This window comes from Clupea harengus, chromosome 7 (genome assembly GCF_900700415.2).
Source record: "Clupea harengus chromosome 7, Ch_v2.0.2, whole genome shotgun sequence".
Taxonomy (NCBI): domain Eukaryota; kingdom Metazoa; phylum Chordata; class Actinopteri; order Clupeiformes; family Clupeidae; genus Clupea; species Clupea harengus.
This window is the reverse complement of record NC_045158.1, coordinates 8,112,721-8,135,726: the sequence shown is the minus strand read 5'-3', so window position 1 is coordinate 8,135,726 and position 23,006 is coordinate 8,112,721. Positions and strand designations below refer to the sequence as shown.

At 41.0% G+C, this 23,006-nt stretch overlaps 2 protein-coding genes across 6 annotated transcripts in view; one reads left to right on the top strand and one right to left on the bottom strand.

The window, feature by feature from the left end:
* Positions 1-9,279, bottom strand: part of htr7c (5-hydroxytryptamine (serotonin) receptor 7c) — an 18,844-nt gene extending 9,565 nt beyond the window's left edge. The window contains exon 1 of one of the 2 annotated variants that reach the window (XM_042708235.1): positions 9,178-9,279. In XM_042708235.1, coding sequence (XP_042564169.1) covers positions 9,178-9,185 — 8 coding nt within the window. In that variant the 5' untranslated portion in view covers positions 9,186-9,279. Of the gene's footprint in view, positions 1-8,928; positions 9,051-9,177 lie in introns of those variants that run through there. The other variant, XM_042708234.1, reaches the window with a different exon arrangement.
* piwil2 (piwi-like RNA-mediated gene silencing 2) lies at positions 8,076-23,006 on the top strand. Of its 4 annotated transcripts, none has more exons than XM_031570366.2 (23): positions 8,076-8,176; positions 8,964-9,432; positions 9,539-9,638; positions 9,917-10,037; positions 12,279-12,488; positions 12,582-12,692; positions 12,815-12,932; positions 13,064-13,188; positions 13,594-13,674; positions 13,761-13,874; positions 14,166-14,354; positions 14,463-14,547; positions 15,030-15,119; positions 15,291-15,431; positions 15,761-15,874; positions 16,375-16,563; positions 16,747-16,848; positions 17,456-17,572; positions 17,781-17,869; positions 17,968-18,073; positions 18,285-18,538; positions 19,412-19,519; positions 21,969-23,005. In XM_031570366.2, exons 2-23 carry the CDS (start codon positions 8,995-8,997, stop codon positions 22,123-22,125), a joined length of 3,159 nt encoding a protein of 1,052 aa, XP_031426226.1. In that variant the 5' UTR covers positions 8,076-8,176; positions 8,964-8,994; the 3' UTR covers positions 22,126-23,005. The 4 variants fall into 4 exon arrangements, with proteins under 4 accessions (XP_031426226.1, XP_031426227.1, XP_031426228.1 ...); XM_031570367.2 differs by having other exon boundaries at positions 8,079-8,171; positions 21,969-23,006; XM_031570368.2 differs by lacking the exon at positions 8,076-8,176 and adding an exon at positions 8,539-8,644 and having other exon boundaries at positions 21,969-23,006.

Sequence of the window (23,006 nt, the reverse complement as noted above, 5' to 3'; positions counted from 1 at the left end):
TCTACCAAATGTTCGTATTAAATCGTATTCAGAGTGTTCAAGGCGATTCACATCAGTCTGACTTTGAGGGCGCCTCCATCAGTTTAGTGCTGAATAAATTCCACTAATGAGGCATTATGAGGAAGACAGGAGGAAAGATAATCTGATCATGGTTTCCCACTATCAGGGTCTGTCTTCATTGAGGCGACTGAAGAGAACACTCTGATTGATCACTTGAATTTATTTCATTCAGCTTTGTTGGCAAAAACATTTAACATTGTGTCTTCCTACCCTTGAAATCGGGAAGGTTATCAGAGCAGTCGCACTAAAGTCAATATTGGTGAATTATTATTTAGGCCAGGCCCACATGTATTCTTCACCCCAACAAAGATGGTAATTTTCAGCTACATTTACCAGCAGATATGTCAATAGAGGTTTCCAAAAAAAGGGTCCCTCTGAAGACTTAATTTTGCATTGTTAAAATAGTAGCCTTTTACATCTTTTGTATCTTATGCAGTCACTTTATCTTTTAACCGGTAAGTATTAATGTATGATTACAAATGGTGGGAAGCAGGCTGTGTGAACCTCATCAGGGGGAGCAGTGTAACTAACTGCATAGCAACTGCATAACTTCACATCTAATGCAGTTTTAGTCATTTAGCACTGTACACACTGTGAAAGCTTATAGTGTTCATTGCTCACTCCCAAAAGTCTCTCATATCACTGAAGTTGCTTTGTAAATTATGTAATGTAAATTAATAAAACAATTACATTTCCCTCGATCATCATTCCAAGTCCTTAAGACTATTCATCTTCCGTACAAAGTCATATTCCTGTATCCTATGCCATTATTTTCACATGGGGGCTACACATTAGCAGATCACTGAAAGGTAATACATGATGAAGTCAAACTCACCTGTCCACGCTGATCACACACAAAGTCATTATAGAAGCCGTACAACACATAACATCCATTCCGATAAAAATGTTGCAAAACACCTCGCCAAAAAGCCACTTGCCTCCTGTAAGGTCTGTTACTATAACAAAGGGCATAACTACCAGTGCCACTGAGAGGTCCGCTACCGCCAGAGATACCAAAAGATAGTTTGACGGCTGGCGCAGTTTCTTCACTACACACACGGCAATCACCACTAGAGTGTTTCCCATCACAGTAACCGCGGTGATCATAGCTAACATTGTCCCAATGAATATTTTCTCCGCGGTGTCAAAATCAAGTAATTGCTCTCCGCACGATTTGTTCTGCATGGTGGAGAGGTTTCCCGTCGTGGCAGCGTTGTAGCTTGGGTGTACGGTGTTGCTGAGAACTTCTGAATCATTCTCCCTGCTTTTAAAAGTGAGATCTACACCTGAAAAATTGAACATCACGGCACCGAACCTCCAGTGGTGTTGAAAGGGACACCTCGCCAACTATGCGTCCCTCTGGAGCGCATGGTTCACTCTGGCATCTTTGTAAAAAAAAAAATCCGTTCTCGACTTTCCTGTACAAAAAAGAGTTTCTGCAGCTTTGGGTAAAAACACACTGAAGTATAAGATCACTCTCCCGTGCTGTGCAGTGAGTAATGAGAGTAAAGAGAGAGACAATGCTTCATTCTTGTGATAGCTTCGCTTCGGTGGTGGTGACGTCCGGAGCACCGTGCAAAAAGGGAAAGGCAGAAGAACATCACGCGGTAGGCTACTGTTTGAGCAGCCTAAATTAAAAAAGGAAAACCCCGCTTTCCACGCATTACGACGTTAAATGACATAGGACTTGTCATATTGTCTGTGTGAAAAAAATTCTAGTTTGGACTATGGAAATAAAAACTTGGTGGGGGGGGGGGACGGACTCCAAATGCCAGGCGCTCAATTTTTGTATCGCACTTCTCAACCACTATTCTCGTCGTGATCAATCTTTCAGGCTGTGAAGCTGTGCAAAGGATTTGGCCTCAGACTTCGAGACATCTATTTGTCAGAGGAGTTTAACAGAAATTTGAATATCCTTCTCCCCGTGTTGATCTCGTTACTGCTTTTTAGCTTTGTAAAATAATAAAAATAAAAAAACATTAGTTTCCTGGCTAATTGATAGTTACTTATTGACCATTTCAGCAGTTTCCCAGTCAAATGTGTCCACATTTTATGTGGAAACAGATGGGGGAGTAACCAGGTTGCATGAACCTGGGAACCTTGTCTGTGGAACAGCCGTGCTGTGTTACCCTCAGGGTTCTGATGACCACACTTCCCAGCACACTGCAGCTGTCATTCCTCAGTGTGTGCCGGCATCAGCAGTTCTCACTGGTCATTACCCTCTGTCCAACTTGATGGACTGATCGGTATTGATGTTTGTCACTGCAGATTAGCCCATATCCTTTCTGATGGTCGTGGTTACAGGCATTCATCCCCAACGTCAAACTGGCAAGTGGCAGTCCCAGTGGCGATTTTAGCCTGAAATTTCTAGAGGGGCAATTTTGTATGACGTCATGTCACCATCATAAAAGCAAAGTAGCAGAACTCATTAACTCTTATGATGTGAATATCAACTTATACTACGCATGCAACATGCAGCGAATAGCATAACTGAAACAAATAACTGCAACAAATCATGCTGCCAAATGAACAAAACTTTGTAAAAAGTTGATGCCCTTGCAGATTTTATTGATACATAACATGTTGGCTTATATACAGAAATTATTTCAGGCTGCAATTTGAAACACAGGGGTTATCTCATTATAGTTTGTCCATAAAAGTCTTGTCACACATCCATCAGCTCCAAAAAAAGAAAAGAAAAAAAAGCTCAACCAATGCAGCTTATATAGTGAACGGCGCACTGTCCAAAACATGTCCAAAGCAACACATCAGCTCAAATGTGAATTCGCCAATCCAGTTTACAGTGATTGGCGCACTGTAAATGTCCAAGCAAACGTCAACTTAAAAAAAAGGTTTGACTCACCGATGCAGATCACTTGAAAAGGAAGTTGGTCTATATTATTCATTGTAGGCTAAATTAAAAAAACTTCCAAAATAGTAGAAAACTAGCAGTAGACTGGCGTAGATCTGTCTTATTTATTTTTTCTTGGTCACGGGGTCAGGGTACAGGTTTTTTTTGCAGGCTACGGACACCTGTTGCTAGGCAGAATTCAAGGGGCACAATTAAGACTGTCCCTTCACCCAATGTAAACTTTGGGATGTGTCAAATCACGCTCACACGTTGTCTCCATAGCAATGGTCTTAGGATTGCCGCGCTGCCCCACAGAGCAGAGGGACAGCAGAGAGCAGCATTTCACAGAGCAAGCACACACACAGAAACACACACGAATCAAATTACTCCAAAACAGCACTATAATGCTTGTGAGTCTAGTTTATTCACACACACACACACACACACACACACACACACACACACATTCACAATTGAATCACTACTTTGCATATTTAATAAAGTAAGATATATTTTGCCACAAAGCACAGATGTATTGAGCTTTCTGCACCACAGCGGCATCTTGATCTGGTGGGGCAGTGCCCACGTGCCCCTAATGTAGAAACGCCACTGGGCAGTCCTATCTGGATGTACACACTATATGTGCTTGATGTAGGCTACATGCTGCCCATACACACGTATACATTTTTGAAACTGTGGTGCTTGCAGTTTAAGCTTTTGCCACTCATAAGGTGGCCTTTGACTGTGTATGAAGTTGCTATTTCAGAGGTGGAGAAATTTGTGTTTATGTTACCCGCGAGAGCTTCTCTCTCACAATGCAGGTCGATTTTTTCAACCGCGAAATGACGGCCTCCTGCCGCTAGCAAGCAGTGTTTCCATATTGACGTTTAACTAAAGTGGTTTTCCAACAAGTGATTGAGTTGAAAAAGATCGACAAGTAATCCCAAAATGTCCAAGAAGAAAAACATTTATAAAGAGGGAATGCAATTTAATAAAAGATGGGAATACATGTTTGGGCTTCAAGGGAAAAAACTGGTGTGTCTTCTGTGTTGAGGCAGTGCTGGTGATGAAGGAATACAATTTACGACGTCATTTTGCCAACAAAACACTTAGCCAAGTATGCTAAATTTAACCTTCAAGAAAAACCTAAAATTGTCCAAGAATTAAAAGGCAGACTGCAATCGCAGCAGAATATTTTTTTTTACAAAAGCTGCAGCCAAAAATGATGCAGCTGTGAAAACTAGTTTGGTTGTAGATGAAGAAATCGCCCCATCTTCCAAGTGTTTTTTCAGAGGGTGCATTTTTGAAGCAGTGCATGCTAAAGGTATGTGAGCAGGTGTGCCCCGACCAGATACAGACTTTAAAAAATGTCAGTTCGTCAAGAAACACTATTGCAGACCTTGTTAAGGTAACTAGCAGGCAATCTAACAACACAACTAGCCGAAGAGGCGAGCAGTTATGTGGCTTTTTCATTAGCTGTTGATGAAAGCACAGACAATGTAATCAGTGTGTTTACAGGTGTATGTGTTCATACAGCCAAATGTTTACTCTAATCAAAACCTTTCATTAGTTGGTTGTATGTCCTCTGCAAGGCTGTCTGCAGCCATTTGTTTTTGTAAAATGCCACATCTGTCACACATGTTCTTAACAGCTCACAATTATTTGATGTACCATAGACAAAAAAGCGTTGAACAAAGTTAATGTAATAACTTCTGTTTCATATTTGTCTTTGTTATTCACTTTAAAAATTTGATCTTTGATAGAGTAATGCAGGTTTCTTAACCCTAAATCAAAATAATTTATGTTATAATAACAGAGAAATGTGCTTACATATATATTTTTTACATTTATATAAATGCATGTACAATATTTTTTACACTTGAATGAACAATAATTAAATTCAGAAACAGTTATTTAACTATATGTTAGGGAGTAGTTACATTTCTACAGTCTTACAGTTACAACCGGCCCTTTGAGGGCAACCATAATGCTGATGTGGCCAAAAATTAGTTTGACACCTCTGGTCTTACAGTGACAACCGGCCCTTTGAGGGCAACCATAATGCTGATGTGGCCCAGGGTGAAAATGAGTTTGACGCCTCTGGTCTAAGGCTCCAGCGTTGGCACAGCCTAAGGCAAGAACACTGCTCCAGTGGTGAAAACAGGGATATTAGGGATATTATTGGGCAGGTACAGAGTGGAAGAGCAGGGTTTGGGTTATGTTACAGTTGGAAAACATGGGGAAGGCTATGTTGCTGGAGAGGAGACAGATGGTAAACATCTTTGTTTGCGAGCAATAAGAGGAAACTAGACAAGTAGCAGGAGCTTCTCAAGTAAAGCATAGACAATGGATGAACTGGCAATGTGGAGAAAAGCAAGATCAGCTGGAGAGAATTATGGGCTATGGATGCTAAACGCATTCAATTAATTGTTGGAGCCTTGTAGGATGTCCTCTCAACTCCGCAGAATTTCAGTAAGGGGGTGGGGGGAAACAGAATCCGCATGTTGTGTTTGGGTGTTGGCTCATTAAAACATTCTGTATGGTTTAAAAACTAGCTTGACCAGTGTCGCTACATGTGGAGACATAATCTGGTTTTAAAATGTCTCTTTGTCAGATAATAGCAGTGACAATGCAATTTCTTTTGTGCAAGAGAGGTAGAAAAGTGGACACAACGCATGTACAGTACTGCGAAATGGGGCAAAGTGTCGGTTTAGAGACTGGTGGCGGAAGGCAACTTCAAGTTCCTATCCTATTATATAGCATATCCTATCATATTTAACCTGTCTAACACTTTTTATTTCCTACCCTCATTGTAATCTTCAGCATAAAGCAGGAATCATGTGAAGAGTGGGGCCACAGGCCCGATAGCTGTCATCATTCTGCTCATTTGATCTGTTTCACTCCCTCATTACTCAGCGTGAATCATGCAAATATAACACAAACCACAGTTTTTAACAGTCATTTTTTACACTTGATACCATGTACATTTCACATGGTGGGCTTTACCAACACACACTTGAGCACATCAGCTAACCTTTGGTGGAAAATGCACTACAACCACCAAAACACTTCATACTTGACCCAAAAGTGACTCAAGCTGCCATAACTATAGCATATGCTCTCTCCCATTAAACCACGTTATCACTCAATGTACAATGAACTAGAAAACACAAATAACTTGAAGCATTGCTAAATGCATATGTTATGTGTGGCTGTACCCTCTATTTGTGCATAGTTTAGTGTTGCATTGCAAAAGAAAAGAAAAACATATGACATATTACAGTTCATATTGTAGTACAAAACAAATGCAGTAAAATATAAAATTCAGCTATATGCTTCAAGACAGCCCTGTGCTAAATTTGCTGTGGAATACCATAGTACTAAGAAAAGTGTGCTGACGTGTTTAATTCCCAGTACAGTAAGTGAAACAGCAACACATGAGTCTACCACTAGAAGTGTCCTGCTGATTCTTGTGTCCTCTGAATTTAGCATGGAATTTTTATGAACTTTACGTTTACAGGACTGCAACATTCTCCTTTGCCTTGAATCTTTAGCACATCTTATTCAAACCTAAAATTCCCCATAATCCACAAATATTTCAAGGCTAGCAGTTGTCATGACACCAAGAACAAACTTTTTTGATCTGTTGTTTGGCCTGTCACAGTACTGTAGATGCCACTTTTGAGTGTGGTAAATTTACCATGTATGATAAATGGTGTCAGTGGTACAATGGTCAGTGTTGGTGTCTAACAAGTAACTGACCTGATTGTAAGTCACTTTGGATAGTGTTGTAGTTGCTTTTTTGAACATTGACTGAGATAGGTATCCATGAATTTCAGAAAAACGTGGTAATTGAATGCATTTTGTATCAAAGCAATGCAAAAGTATCCACAATTTAGTTCACATAGTCTACTGATATGGTTAATGTGTTAAGTGTTTTGAAAAAGTGGAAATGGTATTGAGACAAGTGTGAAAATGATTTTGAAAAAGTGGAAATGGTATTGAGACAAGTGTGAAAATGATTTTGAAAAAGTGGAAATGGTATTGAGACAAGTGTGAAAATGATTTAAAAAAACCTGCAATTTGTGACTTACTGTGGCCATAGCTAGTGTTTCATTGTTAAAGGCTCTAGTAATACAGAGTTTGCAACAAGTAACATTCACACAGGATTTATGCTGAGTCCTGACATTACTAAAATACATTATAATAAATAGTGTGACTTATTACAAATGTGTTAATCCCTTTGTTTTGTCTTCTGGGGCACATGGAAACACAAATCGCTTGGTGAATTTTTTCAGTTATTCACGGGTTAAATTATGTTGGTTTACTGTCCACATTCATTGGATTAATTGCGGTCTGATTGAAACATTTTTGTTTGAAACGTTCCAATAGTATGCCTGTAGCTAATAAGAAAGGATACAAATTATAGTGATTTTTGGATCAGCTCATAGCGCCAGGAGCACAGCACAGTGATAATTGGTAAATCAAAGTTATCAAGAAGGGAGATGGGCCATAATATAATTTCTTTCAGGAATGGACTATGTGACTTCCTTCCACAGCTTTACCCTTATGTCTTACAATGTCTTTCTCAACCCTCCATCACATTAGTCTATAGTTGTAGGCGTTTTTCACATTAAAGTGCTTCCTGTTTGTGTGTCAAGTCAACACCAAACTCACAGGTTTTGTTGTTTGACTGTTAGGCACATCTAGTCTAAAGAGCTCTTCTCTACTGATTTCCAAACTGCGTCTTGGCAAAAACTGAGCTGAGATATAGTCTAGCAGTGCCAAAGAAGGAGAATGTAACTGTAGTCATAAATCTCCAGTCTCCTATGCTGTCTGATGTGTACACTGGATGCCAAGATTTTTGAGTCAGTGGTAAAACTGATACATTATATATAGATAAAAAAGATAGGGTTATCTAAATACTTTTGTAATTTAACAATACACTATGTCATGTGTGGTGTGCTTAAAAAAAAACTGTAGGCCTAAGCAATATATCAACATTGTTTAAATAATAATAATAATTTACTTAAATGTTGTAGAAATGAATATATTCTTTCATAAACGTTTAACGTTAAAGATGACAAGAAATCCTTAATTATTCCGCTATCTGTACATTGGAGACACATTTTTGTGTGAACCAATAGCATTTTCCTGGGCGTTTAACTGACAGCAGTCTGATTGTTGCTGAGCATGTTTATCAGATTTCGGGTCTTCATAGGTGTGTAACAGGCGTTGGTGCATGAAACAGAGCGACAAGGTGGTGTAAGTGTTCAGTTATGAATGTACCTTGTCAGTTTGTGTCCTGAATTTGACATATGGAAAATACAGTGTACCTTGCTGCCTATTTTAAATTGACTGTGAGACCTATTTTCACTGACATATTCGGCAAATAATTGAGTGCACCTGACCGCACATCAGTTGACTACTGACACGTGCGTTTCTCTTCCAACTGTTTAGGAAAGTTAAACTGCATGTTGGCATTAGAAACACCATATTCTAATATTTTGAAATTGTGCCATTAAATGTATCCTAGATAGCAATACAGACGTCGTGTTTCCCAATTTGTATAACATCGTAGCTAGGATATATAAGATGTCTAACTAGCATGTTCATTTCATGGAAGGCGGCATACCTAGCCAGCTGTGTGTGTTGAACATGTGAAGCAGCTAATTAGCTAACTAAAAAGTCAGCTAAGTAATATGCAAAGGAAATCTTAAATTACTTGTGATGGTAATTAGACTGTTCATTTATATATGGGTAGTTGATGTGTTTGTCTATTATATGAGCCTGGAATGTTGAGAAGTATGTCTGGAAATAAAAATGTTCCAGGTTTTGAAGTTACCTCCAGAGCCCGTCTCTGAGTCCCCTATTAGAAATTCTCTGCTGCAATAGCTAGCTAACTTAGCTCTCGTGTGCGACAATAAACTGGTATGTAGAACTAATAGACTTATTAACAGAACTAATTACGTACTGTACAATTCATTACATCCAGTTTTCTTTTTTTGTGAACTTACGTTATGTGCAGGTTTAACATTATCTTTCTCTGCAGGTGTGGTCAGCAGTAAACATTACTGGAAGACATGGATCCGAATAAACCACAATTTCCTGGAGCCCCAGGTGCAATCTGCACGCCAGATGAAGCTCTCATTGGACGTGGTCGCAGTTTGTTACTGCCATTGGGGAATGCAAGTTTTGGGAGAGGCAGGGGCTTCGAGCTCTTGGCTAATGTACCAGGTGGTGAGTTTGGCAGAGGTTTGGCTTACCCAGACATTGAACCCTCTGTTGGGCTTGCAAGAGGCCTGCCTTTGCCCTCAGATGATGGAGGGTTTGGTCGTGCTCGAGGGCTTTTTCTGTCAGCAGTTCAACCATCAGTAGGGCTTGGCAGAGGGGCACTCCTTCCCATGGAATCTAGTGTGACGCCACCTCCCCTGGGTCAGCCCACTAAACCAGACTTGCCTCAAGGCATGCCATCACTACAAGCAGAAGAAGAGGAAGTGGCCAAGAAAAGCCAGGATCAGGTACATTTTAAAGATTGCCTCATTATTGTAATAAATCATTCATGTAATTCATTAGCTGAATATCCCACTGGTCCTGACTAATATCACAAATGGTAATTGACTGAAGGTCGCAATGACAACTCCAGGCTCCTCCCTGGTGTCCATGTTCAGAGGCATGGGCATTGAGTCTTCCAGGACCACCTGGGGAAGAGGGATTATGCCTGGGGGTGAGTAGAACCAATTGTGAATGGACAGTCTTAGATTTTAATGAGATGAGTTTGTTCTGTTATCAAAGGTTTTTGGTGAAATGCCAAATAATTGACTTGTAGGTACCGTTGGCATTTCTCTTTGAGTATTGGCATTTGCTTAAAAACCGAATGATTGTCCACTTACAGAGCAAACTGTCTAAAGTGTCACTTTGTAGGATGTAGTGATGGATGTAGTAGTCATGGCTGCTTAAAGTTGAAAGACACCGCCCTCCCATTCCAAATTGTTGTGTCTCTAGTGAGCAGAGGTGCAGGAGGAGATTTCGGAGTAGAACCTGTGAAACCCCAAGTGGGTGTAGGCGGCGCCATCGGTTCCAGGGGAGATGGACTACCGAATGAGCTGATGGGACGTGGTGGCAGGTACACTGATATACTCACAGAAGTTCAACAACAGTAACTGCACTAACTGAAAGACTAGTAGTCAAATGGTGTTTCCTGAGACAAAGGCTAATTTGGCCTTAGTAAGGTTCCAACAGTGGTGCTGTCATGGTAAAAAGTGACCGGGTGCCAAAAAGAGCCCGGGTGATGTAATATTGGCTTTCGAACGACTCTTGAGTGACAGTTGCTATACCAACGTTAGCATTACGTCACCCGGGCTCTTTTTGGAAGTCAGACTACCTCAATAACGCGATTTACCCCAGAGCATCTCGCATTATACTTCGCTACCTGAGACCAGCTTGCCTGTATTTTACCTGCAATAAACCAAGCAAAACAACCATGTGCTTGATGTTTGACTGTGTGAGGAAAGTTGTTGACTCACGAGTTTGTTATAGTGTCAAAGTAAGTACATTTCAACCAGTTTCGCCGCTAGCATCTCGTTAGCGATTAGCAATTCCTCTGTTAGCTGGGGCACATTATTTTGCTTAGTGTATAGCTAGCAAGCTACTATGAACTCTCCCAAGTCTTTCTAAATAGGCCTATATCAACAAATAATGGTAGATCTTAAATTATTTAAGATGTTAGCAAATGAACTGGTTGGCTTGCTAAAAAGGTAGATGAACACGCACTGTATATTATTTAAGATGTTAGCAAATTAACTGGCTGGCCTGCTAAAAAGGTAGATGAACAAGCACCGTATATTATTTAAGATGTTAGCAAATTAACTGGCTGGCTTGATAAAACGGTAGATAAACAAGCACCGTATATCAGTATATTTTCTCCTTTTTATAAAAACGAATTTCTACTCTAAACAATTTCAATTGAAATGCAAATGATGATGTAAACGGCTAAAATGGAACACTTTATTTACCGGGTAAAAATGTGTTTAGCCACAATATATGGCGATTCAAAAAGTAGTATTGACTGCAAATGTTGATGTACAGGATACCGGCAGGTGTAGTTCAAACGGAATACTTAATAGTTTTAGACACAATATTAAGTGACTAACAGGTAGCTGATGGCTGTCGAACGACTCTTGAGACTGACCAAAAAGTGCCCGGGTTACGTAGTGTCCGGGTTACGTAATGCTAGCGTTGGTATAGCAACTGTCACTCAAGAGTCGTTCGAAAGCCAATATTACATCACCCGGGCTCTTTTTGGCACCCGGTCACTTTTTACCATGACAGTGCCCCTTCCCTGCCTATGCAGTTAATGAGTCATTATGGAAAATGAAAACAATTTTTTGGTGTAATGTAATGTGTCATTGCGACACCATTTTGGTAGGAAGGTAGGTATGCATTTCTAGTATCCCATAATGAAGAAGTAAATTATGAATTGGTGTATCCTACGCTACACAAACTAAGGACCACACAGATAGTTTTTTTTGTGGTTTTCTCCCACCTAGGTGGCATCTATTAAATATTAAAATGCCTATCTGTCAGGATATGTTGTTGTGTCAAAAAAGAGGTGCTTAAACCCTGTCAGTTAAGGCATGTTTCATTTGTCTTCCTCATTAGCGCGTATAGTTCATCCTAAATTAAGATTTGGTAATGTTCTCTTTTCGTAATTACTTATTTTGATATCAAATCAGAATGGACTCCGAAAAGAATGATCACCATCTCATCAGCTTCCATTCATCATATTAATATTTTCTTCTATTGTAATTATTTTTCTTTCCTTTCTTTTTTTTTATGCAGTTTATTCATGCAAAACATTTCCTTGCGTAAGAGCATCACATAAGTACACTGGGCACAATACACTGTGAATTCTACCAAGAGAAAAGAAAAGCATTCCCCACATCCCATGATATATACGGTTGTTTTTCAGTTGTCCTCTGTATAATTTGTCCACTGACAATTTCACCAGGCTCATAAATGTGATCTGTACTGATATGATGCTTTGCTCTCAAACTTTGTTCATGTATGAAAAATAATCTAGCTTCCACAGCACAGGATTATTGACCAGAACAAAACGTGTATTTGTAATGCTTTCATCAACTGTGGTGGATATGGGTATTATAAGGGTAGGGGAGTTTTTTTTTCGGAATGTGAACATCCCAAATTTAGAGCACAGAAGTTTAAAGATAGCACTAGAGTTTTAATGAAGAAGTGTAAAATACTATTATTAATTATTTGTGGATGTGTGTGTGTGTGTGTGTGTGTGTGTGTGTGTGTGTGTGTGTAAAACTAAAACGTGTGTAAAATGTTTGTAAAAATGTTTTAGCTGGCTGGGGCGAGGGCTCGGAGCAGGCAGAGCAACCATTCCTGTTGTGGGAATCGGGAGAGGGTCCACTTTGCCGTTCATGCTCCCCCCCGGCCCAGCGGCCATCGCTGCCGGCCTCAGCCCCCCCATGACTGCATCGCCACCCAAAGAACCCCCAGTGCCAACGGAGGCTTCTCCACCAAAAGGACCTTTACAGATGGAGGCCACACGGTAGGTGCCCTCTCCTAACAAAGGACATTCGCTCTAGACACGGTTGTGAAAAATTGGTTCACACTTTTAGACGAGTCTTCTGTCATTGCACAGAGAGCCACTGCTGAAGGTCGGAACTAAGGGTAATCCTCTAACTGTTGGTTCGAATCACATCCCAATTCGGTGCAAGAATGAAGCCGTGTACCAGTATCATGTAACCTTCACGTGAGTTTGCGTTTTGTTTTTCCTTGATTCAGTTAGCATTACATCAGTTCTTCAGATTTGTTCAACCATAAATTGAAATACTCAAAATGGAGCTGTATAAAAATCTATACCATATTCTACAGCCCAAATGTTGAATCCATTGGAATGAGATTCGGCATGATGAAAGAACACCGCTCCACTACTGGGGATGTGATTGCATTTGATGGATCAATCCTCTATCTCCCCCTTCGCCTCAACGAGGTTGGAATTGTCTCAGTATTACACAACTCCATTGTGGGTTTTAATGTGTTTTTCACCCAAAGGAGAAGTTTTCACCTTGACATTACCTCGATCTTTTTTGCCTCCCCGGTAATTCTACGTATCCTCTGCAGGTGGTGCACCTGCAAAGTGAGAGAAAGACAGACAACCAAGAGATCAAGATTAAGATCCAGATGACCAAGATCATTCCCCCTAACTCTGATCTTTGTCTCCCCTTCTACAATGTTGTGCTGAGGAGGTAAGGCAGAATTCGCAGACACAGATCTTAGTTTTATTCTTCACTGAAGATGAGCACCCGCCGCCCCCCCCCCCCCCCCACCAAACCCCTCAGACAGCGTTTCGGAGAACCTCAGCGGGGTGTGTGACTCCGAATCCACCCTATTGCTGTCTGCAGCTGGCTAATCTTCTCTTTGTTCTCCAAGTGAAGTTGAGTGCATTGTGCACTCTTGATTGCCTCGAGCCAAAAACATGCTCTCTTTCTGAGTGGTCTCAGCTGTATCACAAAAAGCAAAGCAGAATTAAGATGTCTGTTTTCTATGACTCTTAAAAAGCCCATTCTGAAAAAGGTCAAGTCAAATATGGTTTTGCTTTGAAATCCGTGCAGTCGGTGAGTTCAGTCATGATACCTTTTTTTTGTGTGAAGGGTAATGAAAATCTTGGGATTGAAATTGGTCGGGCGAAATCATTATGACCCCACCGTTGCTGTTATTCTTGGAAAGCATAGGTATGTAATATTTTTTTATCTCACATTTCAGTTTAACACGAGTTGAGCTTAAGCTGGAGTTGACCCAGGGTTGTGTTTTGTTGTAGACTTCAGGTGTGGCCTGGATATGCCACCTGCATCAAACACACTGACGGAGGCCTGTATCTGTCTGTGGACGTGACCCACAAAGTGCTGCGGAATGACTCTGTTCTGGATGTCATGTAAGTTCAACCAATTGATAATTGCTTTGGTTGGTGAAATTGCTTTGGTTTGGTTGCCCTGACACTGAACCCAAGGAGGGGCTTGACAGCAGGAGTATTTTACTTGTATTTGTGCTTGAAAATGCAACAGTCAGGATTCAGGGATGGATGGAAGGCAAACTCATCAGTGGATAGTTTCTGACATGCATTTTAGGGATGGGCCGGGAAATCTCCTTGCACTAGATGTCGCCTTGGCTAAACGTATCTGCTTGAGAGAATAAGATAATTAATGTTACTACTGTTCTATTCAAGGCATGCCATCCACCAGCAGAGCAGAGAGAGTTTCCAGGAGGAGTGCACCAAAGAGCTCGTCGGCAGCATCATCATCACCCGCTACAACAACCGCACCTATCGCATTGATGACATTGAGTGGTCAAAGTCCCCAAGAGACACCTTCACCCTGGAGGATGGTACCCAGACCACTTTCAAGGACTACTACAGGTGAATCTGCTGTAGTGTGGCCAGTGCAATGCTGTTTTATTCTTTTCTGAGTCAACTCTCAAAAGTAACAACTTTTTTTTTTCTCCATTCTGTTTTGGTTTTATATAGCAAAAACTACGGCATTACCATCAAAGAACAAGACCAGCCTCTCCTTGTGAATCGCCCAAAAGAGAGGTCAAAGCCACAGGGAAAGGTCATGGATTTCCAGAAATGTCTTCTGCCTGACGCAGTTCACTTACATTGTTTACGCAAGATTGCATTAGCGTCGTAAACAAATGCTTCTTGGATAGCCTGTCTATGACCATGTGAATCCCTGATGGTCAGCTCTGCCTCGAAGGCTTATGCGTTCAGCAGGAGCTAGTCCACCATCTGACTTGAGTAATTATCTCACTTCTCGAGTCAAGCAGATTTAACTGATTTGTTCAATCATGCAACACACTGTTTTTAGTTTGCTCAAACACCTGCAGGACATGTGGACTTTTGGCAACCATTTAGATAGAACAGGTTTATTCCGTTATCTGTAGAAACAGTGCCACTCGGTGGCTGAAGATTATACTGTAGGTGAAACCTTAGTATCAATGAACAGGGTGTTTATGATAAATTGCACTGAGTAGTGCAATTTATTTCTGAAATACTGTGAAGGGTGTTGAGCCTTGTTAAATGTGCTTCCTACAGGTTATAACAGGAGAGATCCTTCTGTTGCCGGAGTTGGCCTTCATGACTGGAATTCCAGACAAGATGAGGAAGGATTTTCATGTCATGAAGGTTAACATTTTTGCTCAGCACTTTAGCCTGCTATCAGTGGAGCAGCAGCAGTACAAACGTACTGTCTCTTCCTTGTTTTTCACACCCTTACCCCTTCACTTTTATTCGTTTTTTTGCCTCTCTTTAATTTTTTTGTATTATTCATCTATGTGTTATTGCACTGTTGATCAGGACCTGACGCAGCACATTAATGTGGGTGGTGAGCAGCACACCCAGTCCCTCAAGCAGCTGCTCATGAAGATGAACACCATTCCAGAAGCCCAGACGGAGCTGGCCCGCTGGGGCCTGGAGATCACTACTGACATCCTCATGGTTAGAGTGAACACTCATCTATTGGGCCCTTGTCTACTACAATTCCTTTTGTAATGGAAAATCATTTCTCAGCTGTGGGGTTTGTGTCAGGTGTCTGGTCTGAAGTATGAAAGTGTGATCATTCATATTCAAGAAGGAGGGTAAAGACCTAGAACATGTGTCAGTGGAAACTCTTGTAATTTTGTGTAATTGGGGAAACAGTTTTCTTCACTAAAAGGTCAAGTATTGACTAAAGCTTCAGTAGGATGCAGCATAGTAACTGTAGGGCAGCTATTCAGGAAAAAAAATCTAAATATAAGTATCAATTTTGACTTTCATGTCTCTGTAAGACTCAAGCGAGGACTCTGCCCCAAGAGACCATCTGTCTGCAGAGGGCCTCCTTTGTACCGTCCGCTGATGCTAGCTGGTCCAGAGAGGTGGTCAGAGAGGCCTCTATCAGCTGTGTAAGTACAAAGTCATGTAATTGATCTTAACCGACTTTCTGTCAGTTGAGTTAACTTCCTCAAACAATGTATTTGCTTGTTTAACAAAGAGCTAAGCTACCATTGGTCCATGGGTGTAAGGGCAATTTCCAAAATGTAGGTGGGTAAGCCTGGAAATTGGGTAAACATTGACATCCCCATGAATGGTGAACCAGTGGATCAGTTTTACTTTTACTTCAATTATTTTTTCAATCCAGAATTTTTCACTATCTATGGTGGACAAATGGAACAGAATGGGGACTCGTAATTTTTTTTTTGATGGTTTACCTTTTGATTATGCCTTGTTCTGCTTCAAAAGTTAAACTCATTTTGTTTGATTACATTTGCCAATTCACTGTAGCATACTTGGCTTGTGACGATTCTTCTGTATGAAATGAATGAATGCCCCTTCACTTTTATTCGTTTTTTTGCCTCTCTTTAATTTTTTTGTACTTCCACATCTCTGTGTCAATGACTGTCAGGTTCCCCTGAACTGCTGGGCCATCTTCTACCCGCGGCGCGCTGCTAGTCAGGTTGAAGAGCTGGTAAACGCCTTTGGGAAGGTGGCAGGGCCTATAGGCCTCAGGCTGTCCCGGCCCACGCACGTGGAGCTCAGGGATGACCGCACTGACACGTACATCAAAAGCATCCACTCCCAACTCACCAGTGATGTAAGCGAATGAGTACTGTCTGTACACACATCAGCTGTACCTGTACATAGTTTTGAAAGGTTTATGTATTATCAGTGTTTTGATGAAAGTAATGGATATGTTGTTTGATTAGGCTCTGGCCAGAAGTCTTTTATTTATTTTTTTCATGGTCGCTTATTTTATGTTCCCATATTTTGCATTCAGCCTAATATACAGCTGGTGATTTGCATTATAACGGGCAACAAGGATGACCTCTACAGTGCCATCAAGAAACTGTGCTGTGTGCAGAGCCCAGTGCCCTCTCAGGTGCAGTAGTCATATGGCAACACATTGTTGTACTCAATGTTGAACCAATATTAATTTAGCTAGTTGTGGTCTTAGATTGAACCATTGGATTGAGTTTGTGTTAATGGTGTAGTCACTAATTATTATATAGGTAGAAGTTATTCATTGTGTTGAAAGTGATTAGATTAATAGATAGTTCTCGTCAGTGACATTGAGATCACATCAACGCAAACCAAGCAGTCTAGACTTATTTAATCAAACCTTCTGAGCCCAGTAGGGAGCCACACCCCCGGGTCGTTAGCGACATCACTGATGAAATCAATTGAAATGCAGTATCTTTTCTAACCTCATTGAAAATGTTGGCATTGTGTTGCATTTCAAATGGACGTGTCGTCTAGTAATCAAAAGAGAAAGTAGTAGAAGACATCACCAGACTCTCTTCAGCTGCTCACCTCTAGACTATAATCCAAGGGATAACTGAAATAGGAAAACATAGTAGAGGTTATCTTTTTCAGCAATACCAAATTTGACAAATAAAACAAAATAAGACTGCAGAATTAATTTCACACTACAGTGAACCTATTTTAAGTTTGAAAGTAACAGCATTCCGTTCCTTTATTTATAAAAGGCCATCAATGTGCGAACCATCTCGCAGCCTCAAAAACTGAGGAGTATCGCTCAAAAAATCCTACTCCAGATGAACGCCAAGCTGGGAGGAGAGCTGTGGTCTGTTAATGTCCCATTGGTAAGCATTTGTTAACAGACTTATAAAAGAAAACAAACAAAAAAAATGGTCATCATCCATAGAATAAGAGGATATTACAAAATTGAGCACTGGCTATGTAGATGTCAGATGTAGATGAATTTATAAACATATAACTGCGCAGATGTTTTGTGAGTATTCAAACATAAAAGCATTTCTGATACTATCATTATTATTGCACATTTTCTAGAAACAGCTTATGGTGATTGGAGTCGATGTTCATCACGACACCAGCAAGAAATACCGGTCTGTCATGGGATTTGTGGCCAGTCTGAACAGGTATGAAAAAAATCATTATTGTGGAACTTTTGAGCAGTCTAATGGCAAAAACGGCCGTTTGGTTCATCCACTATCCGCTCTGGACTATCTCTTTCCAGCACACTGACCAGATGGTATTCACGAGTGATCTTCCAGATGCCAAATGAAGAGATCATCAGTGGGTTCAGATCATGCCTGCTGGGAGCCCTGCAAAAATATCATGAGGTGAGTTTACATTCAACAATACTTATGACTAATCTCTGTGATCTGTGACCTGCAATTATCGAACATCAAAAGGTGCTGTCCTTCTCACTGTGGGTGGAAAATCTTGGAAAATCTTGAAAGAGATTGAAAGTATCTCATCCATCTCATGCGTTTAGGGTAATGATTTGTGTAATCTCTTGGTATTTTTTTGTTTCTCTTTTTCTATAAACAGCAAAACCGCAGCTTCCCAGAGAAGATTGTGATCTATCGGGATGGTGTCTCCGAGGGTCAGCTGAAGACTGTGGAGCTGTTTGAGATCCCACAGATTCTCAAGTGCTTTGAGACATATCAAGACTATGAGCCCAAGCTGGTCTTCATTGTGGTTCAGAAGCGAGTCAGCACCACCCTGTACTCCTTCTCGGGCGACCGTGTTGGGGCACCTCCTCCTGGTACAGTCCTGGATCACACAGTCACCAACAGAGACTTGTGAGTTCCTAATTTTTTCGACCTGATGAGGCGGTATTGCAGAAACAGATCTATTTTTGGCATTACCGATTCATTTTTATTAATACACAGTCAAGACAATGAGTTGCATATACATGAGTACTGTTGTTCCCTTTGAACTAGTAAAGAATCACAGTTGTACCACTTTTAAGGCCAACAACCCATGACTTACTTGTCATGGATATAATTTAGACCAGCTTATCAATTGTTTGGTTCCTTGGCAGGAGCTATCTTTACCAAGACAGGTTCAAGAAATATTTTTAAATGAGCAGTGTCACTTCTGTTAGCTGCCAACATATGTCCAACAAAAGGCAAAATAGTTCATGTTGTACAGGCTTAAAAGCCAATTGATATATTTTCAGATTTATTTCAACCAACTTTAAACATCCCTTTGCTGTTTTTGCCATATCTGCTGTAATTAATATATAACCTTAAACAAGGGACTTTGGTGTGGAATATAATTGGCCAGATGTATGTGATCAGAAACTTTCACCAAAATATGCATTGCAGTGTTTTGTAAACCTAGTTGGAGGATTATTTGGCCCCAAGCACTGTTGCCTAGTGACAGTAAAGAGCTGGTGTTAGTAGCTGCAATGCTAATGTCTCATCATCTATAAATACCATTGTTGCACATGGTGACTCACAATCAAAAGTTGCCATGAGATTGAGAAGCAGCAACTTACAGCCCCTCATCACTATTCACTGCCACCTACTGTGGACAACGTTGCTCACAACCTGAGCCCCTATGGTGTTTTACTGTTATTTTTGCTCTATAGTGTATAGCGGTCCATAATTTATTCCCTATGCAAAATAGGTGTTTCTCTTTCCTGATTTTCTTCCCCCTAATGTTTCTAGGGTGGATTTCTACCTGATGGCTCACAGCATTCGCCAAGGTTGTGGCCTCCCTACCCACTACATCTCTCTGTACAACACAGCCAACCTCACTCCAGACCACTTGCAAAGGTATTCAATGCCTGAATGTAGAGGTAGAGATGTTGGATACCTCACATCAATGTTGTCTTACTAAAGCAGTGTTTCCCAAACTGGGACGTAGGGGGTACGCAGGGGAAAAATGTGATTTGCATTTTCAAAGTGAAACAGCACATTACATTTTCAAACTGACCTATAAATAGACATGACATCTTAAATAGTCTGAATAGCCCAGTCGCAATGCCAAAAATACACTCATGTATACGTTGTATTGTTCAGCAAAATAATTACACTGCCAAAAATAGCTACAGGTAGGTTAGTCAAAACATAGGCACAACGGTTAGCTCCCTCAGAATTCCACTCACTGATGCCCTGTGCTCTGAAGCGGGAGCTCATTCCGGTTGCTGCACGAAAATGGATAAATGGTTAAAAAGAGTTAATCCCCGGCCCAGAGAGAGACCAACCGCTACTACTACAGTGGGGAAAATAAGTATTTGAACCCCTGCCGATTTCGCAAGTTTGGCCACTTGCAAAGAAATGTGTGATCTATAATTGTAATAGTAGGTGTATTTAAACAGTGATAAACAGAATATCAACAAAAAAAATCCAGAAAACTGCATTTTATAACATTCATGACTTAATTTGCATTTGATGCAAAAAATAAGTATTTGAACCCCTAGCAAAACATGACTTAGTACTTGGTGGAATAACCCTTGTTGGCAAGCACAGATGTCAGACTTTTCTTGTAGTTGGTCACCAGGTTTACACACATCTCAGGAGGGATTTTGGTCCACTCCTCTTTGCAGATTCTCTCCAAATATTTAAGGTTGCGTTTTCAATGGGAGGGAATGAGGTTCAAGCCCAATATTCCACGTTACATGGCCCCATCCATAGTCCCCTCGATGCAGTGGAGTCGTCCTGTACCCTTGGCAGAGAAACAGCCCCAAAGCATAATGTTTCCACCTCCATGCTCGACGGTGGGGATGGTGTTCTTAGGGTCATATTCAGCATTCTTCCCCCTCCAAACGTGGCAAGTCGAGTTGATGCCAAGGAGCTTGATTTTGGTCTCATCTGACCACATCCTGTCTCCCAGTCCTCCTCAGAATCATTCAAGTGTTCATTGGCAAACTTCAGACGGCCCTCTACATGTGCTTCCTTGAGCAGGGGGACCTTGCGAGTGCTGCAGTACTTCAAACCATTACGGCGTAGTGTGTTGCCAATGGTTTTCTTGGTGACTGTGGTCCCAGCTGCCTTGAGATCATTCACAAGCTCCCCCTGTGTAGTTCTGGGGTTATTCTGCACCTTTCGGATGATCACCGATACCGCACGAGGGGATATCTTGCAATGGAGCCCCAGACCTAGAGTTGTTTGGTGTTGCTTCCATTAACGAATAATCGCACCAATAGTTGTCTGCTTCTCACCAAGCTGCTTGCCGATGGTTTTGTTACCCATTCCAGCTTTGTGCAGGTCTACAATCTTATCTCTGACGTCCTTGGTCAACTCTTTGGTCTTGCCCATGGTGGTGAGGTTGAAGGTGTGAAGTATGATTCTTTGGACAGGTTTCTTTTATACACTTCACCAGTTGAGATCAGGTGTACCTTGTTAGGCCTAATGAGGACTAATCTGTGTTCTTCTTGGGCACATAACTGGTCATTGGGAGCCAGAATTCTTGCTGTTTGCTTGGGGGTTCAAATACTTATTTTCTGCATCAAATACAAATAAAGTCATAAATGTTATAAAATGCAGTTTTCTGGATTTGTTTGTTGATATTCTATTTCTCACTGTTAAAATACACCTACCATTACAATTATAGATCACACATTTCTTTGCAAGTGGCCAAACTTGCAAAATCGGCAGGGGTTCAAATACTTATTTTCCCCACTGTAGTAGAAGGCCTACAATCGAGGATGCACCTGCCGGCGACAGCAACCCAGGTTGCTCTTCTAAGTCTACCTCGGATCAGGATGTTAGCAGCAGTACAGTTGTTGCTAGCCAAGCTACTAGCTTTTTTTGTGTGCAAATCAACTCTGTTTGACAGACATTGTCAAATGCGACATAACAACGCACCTCAAGACTTTGATGCCCTATTCCACGACATACTTATGTGAGATTGGGTTTTCAGTCTGACGAGCATGAAAACAAAATACAGGCACAGACTGTGTGGAAAACGATTTAAGACTTTCTCAAATTCAGCCAGGCATTGCAGAGTTATGTGCATCCTCTCAAGCACACCCTTCTCATTAACCTGTGGTGAGTGTGTGTGTGTTTGGGGGGGGCTTACAAACGTAGTACGTAGCTGGAGATTGAATGTCTGAAGGGGTACGGGACTGTAAAAAGTTTGAGAAACACCGTACTTAAAGGATGTATATTCCTAGTGCGCATTTAAATTATAAATGGACAAATGCAATTACATCATCACAACACCTAGTACCAGCATTCTATTGATTTGACCTTTGACCACTATCTTTGGGATTCTTCACAGGCTGACCTTCAAGATGTGCCACATGTACTGGAACTGGCCTGGCACCATTCGTGTGCCTGCACCGTGCAAGTACGCACACAAACTGGCGTTCCTCACTGGTCAGTCCCTCCACTCCGAGCCTTCCATTAACCTTGCTGACAAACTCTATTTCCTGTGAGCACTTATGTGTGCAACACTAATTTTAGTGTTGTTTCACGGTTGTGTCAGGATTGTCAAATGTACGACGTGAGCACCACAGGTGTTGAAAATTATGTATGTTTTAAGTTTGCATTTTTATGAAAATGATTAATCAGAAGCAGTAATGTTCGTTTACTGAACTCATAAGATCCTCAGTTTAGTTTAACCTTTTTTTCTAAATCTATTCTTTTATCAGATTTGTCTCAACAGGCTTAAACCAGTTATGTGTGGGTTTATCTGTTGAATGTTGGCTGTTCAGGTCCAAATAAAAGATTTGTAGAAATGCTCTGAAGATGTTTGAAGAGATTTTTTGACCAGTAGCATAATTGAAAGTTCTGCCATTAGGTGGCAGCAATACAATGAGGACGATGGGTGAAAAAAAAAAAAAAAAACGGGTCATGGAATTTTCATGGTGGCAAAAATGTGTTTCTGCTAAATTTGTATTGGTTTTCTGAACACCATATTTCCATGTCAGACTTGATCATTGAAATGACAAAATGTGCAGGAAAGATTAGGCATGTAAAAGCTTAAACATATGTAGCTCACCCCCTTACAAGTCCCAGTCCCATAGCTAACAACAGGGGAACGCCTCGGTCCGGGTGGCCATATGAGCACCTGGTGCCAAGAGAGCAGGTCTTTGAGAAGATGGTTAACAAGACGTTGACGATGTCAGTCGGGGTCGGAACAGGTTAACGAGTTGGGTCACAACAAATAAGATCAGAGTGATGTCTAAATGGGAAAGGTCCATCTCACAAAAGTGGGGACACACATATACATACACATAGAGGTTATGTAAGATTTGGTAAGATTTAAGAAACATCTGACCTGGAGGAAATATGCTGACTGCCAAAATGCATAGGC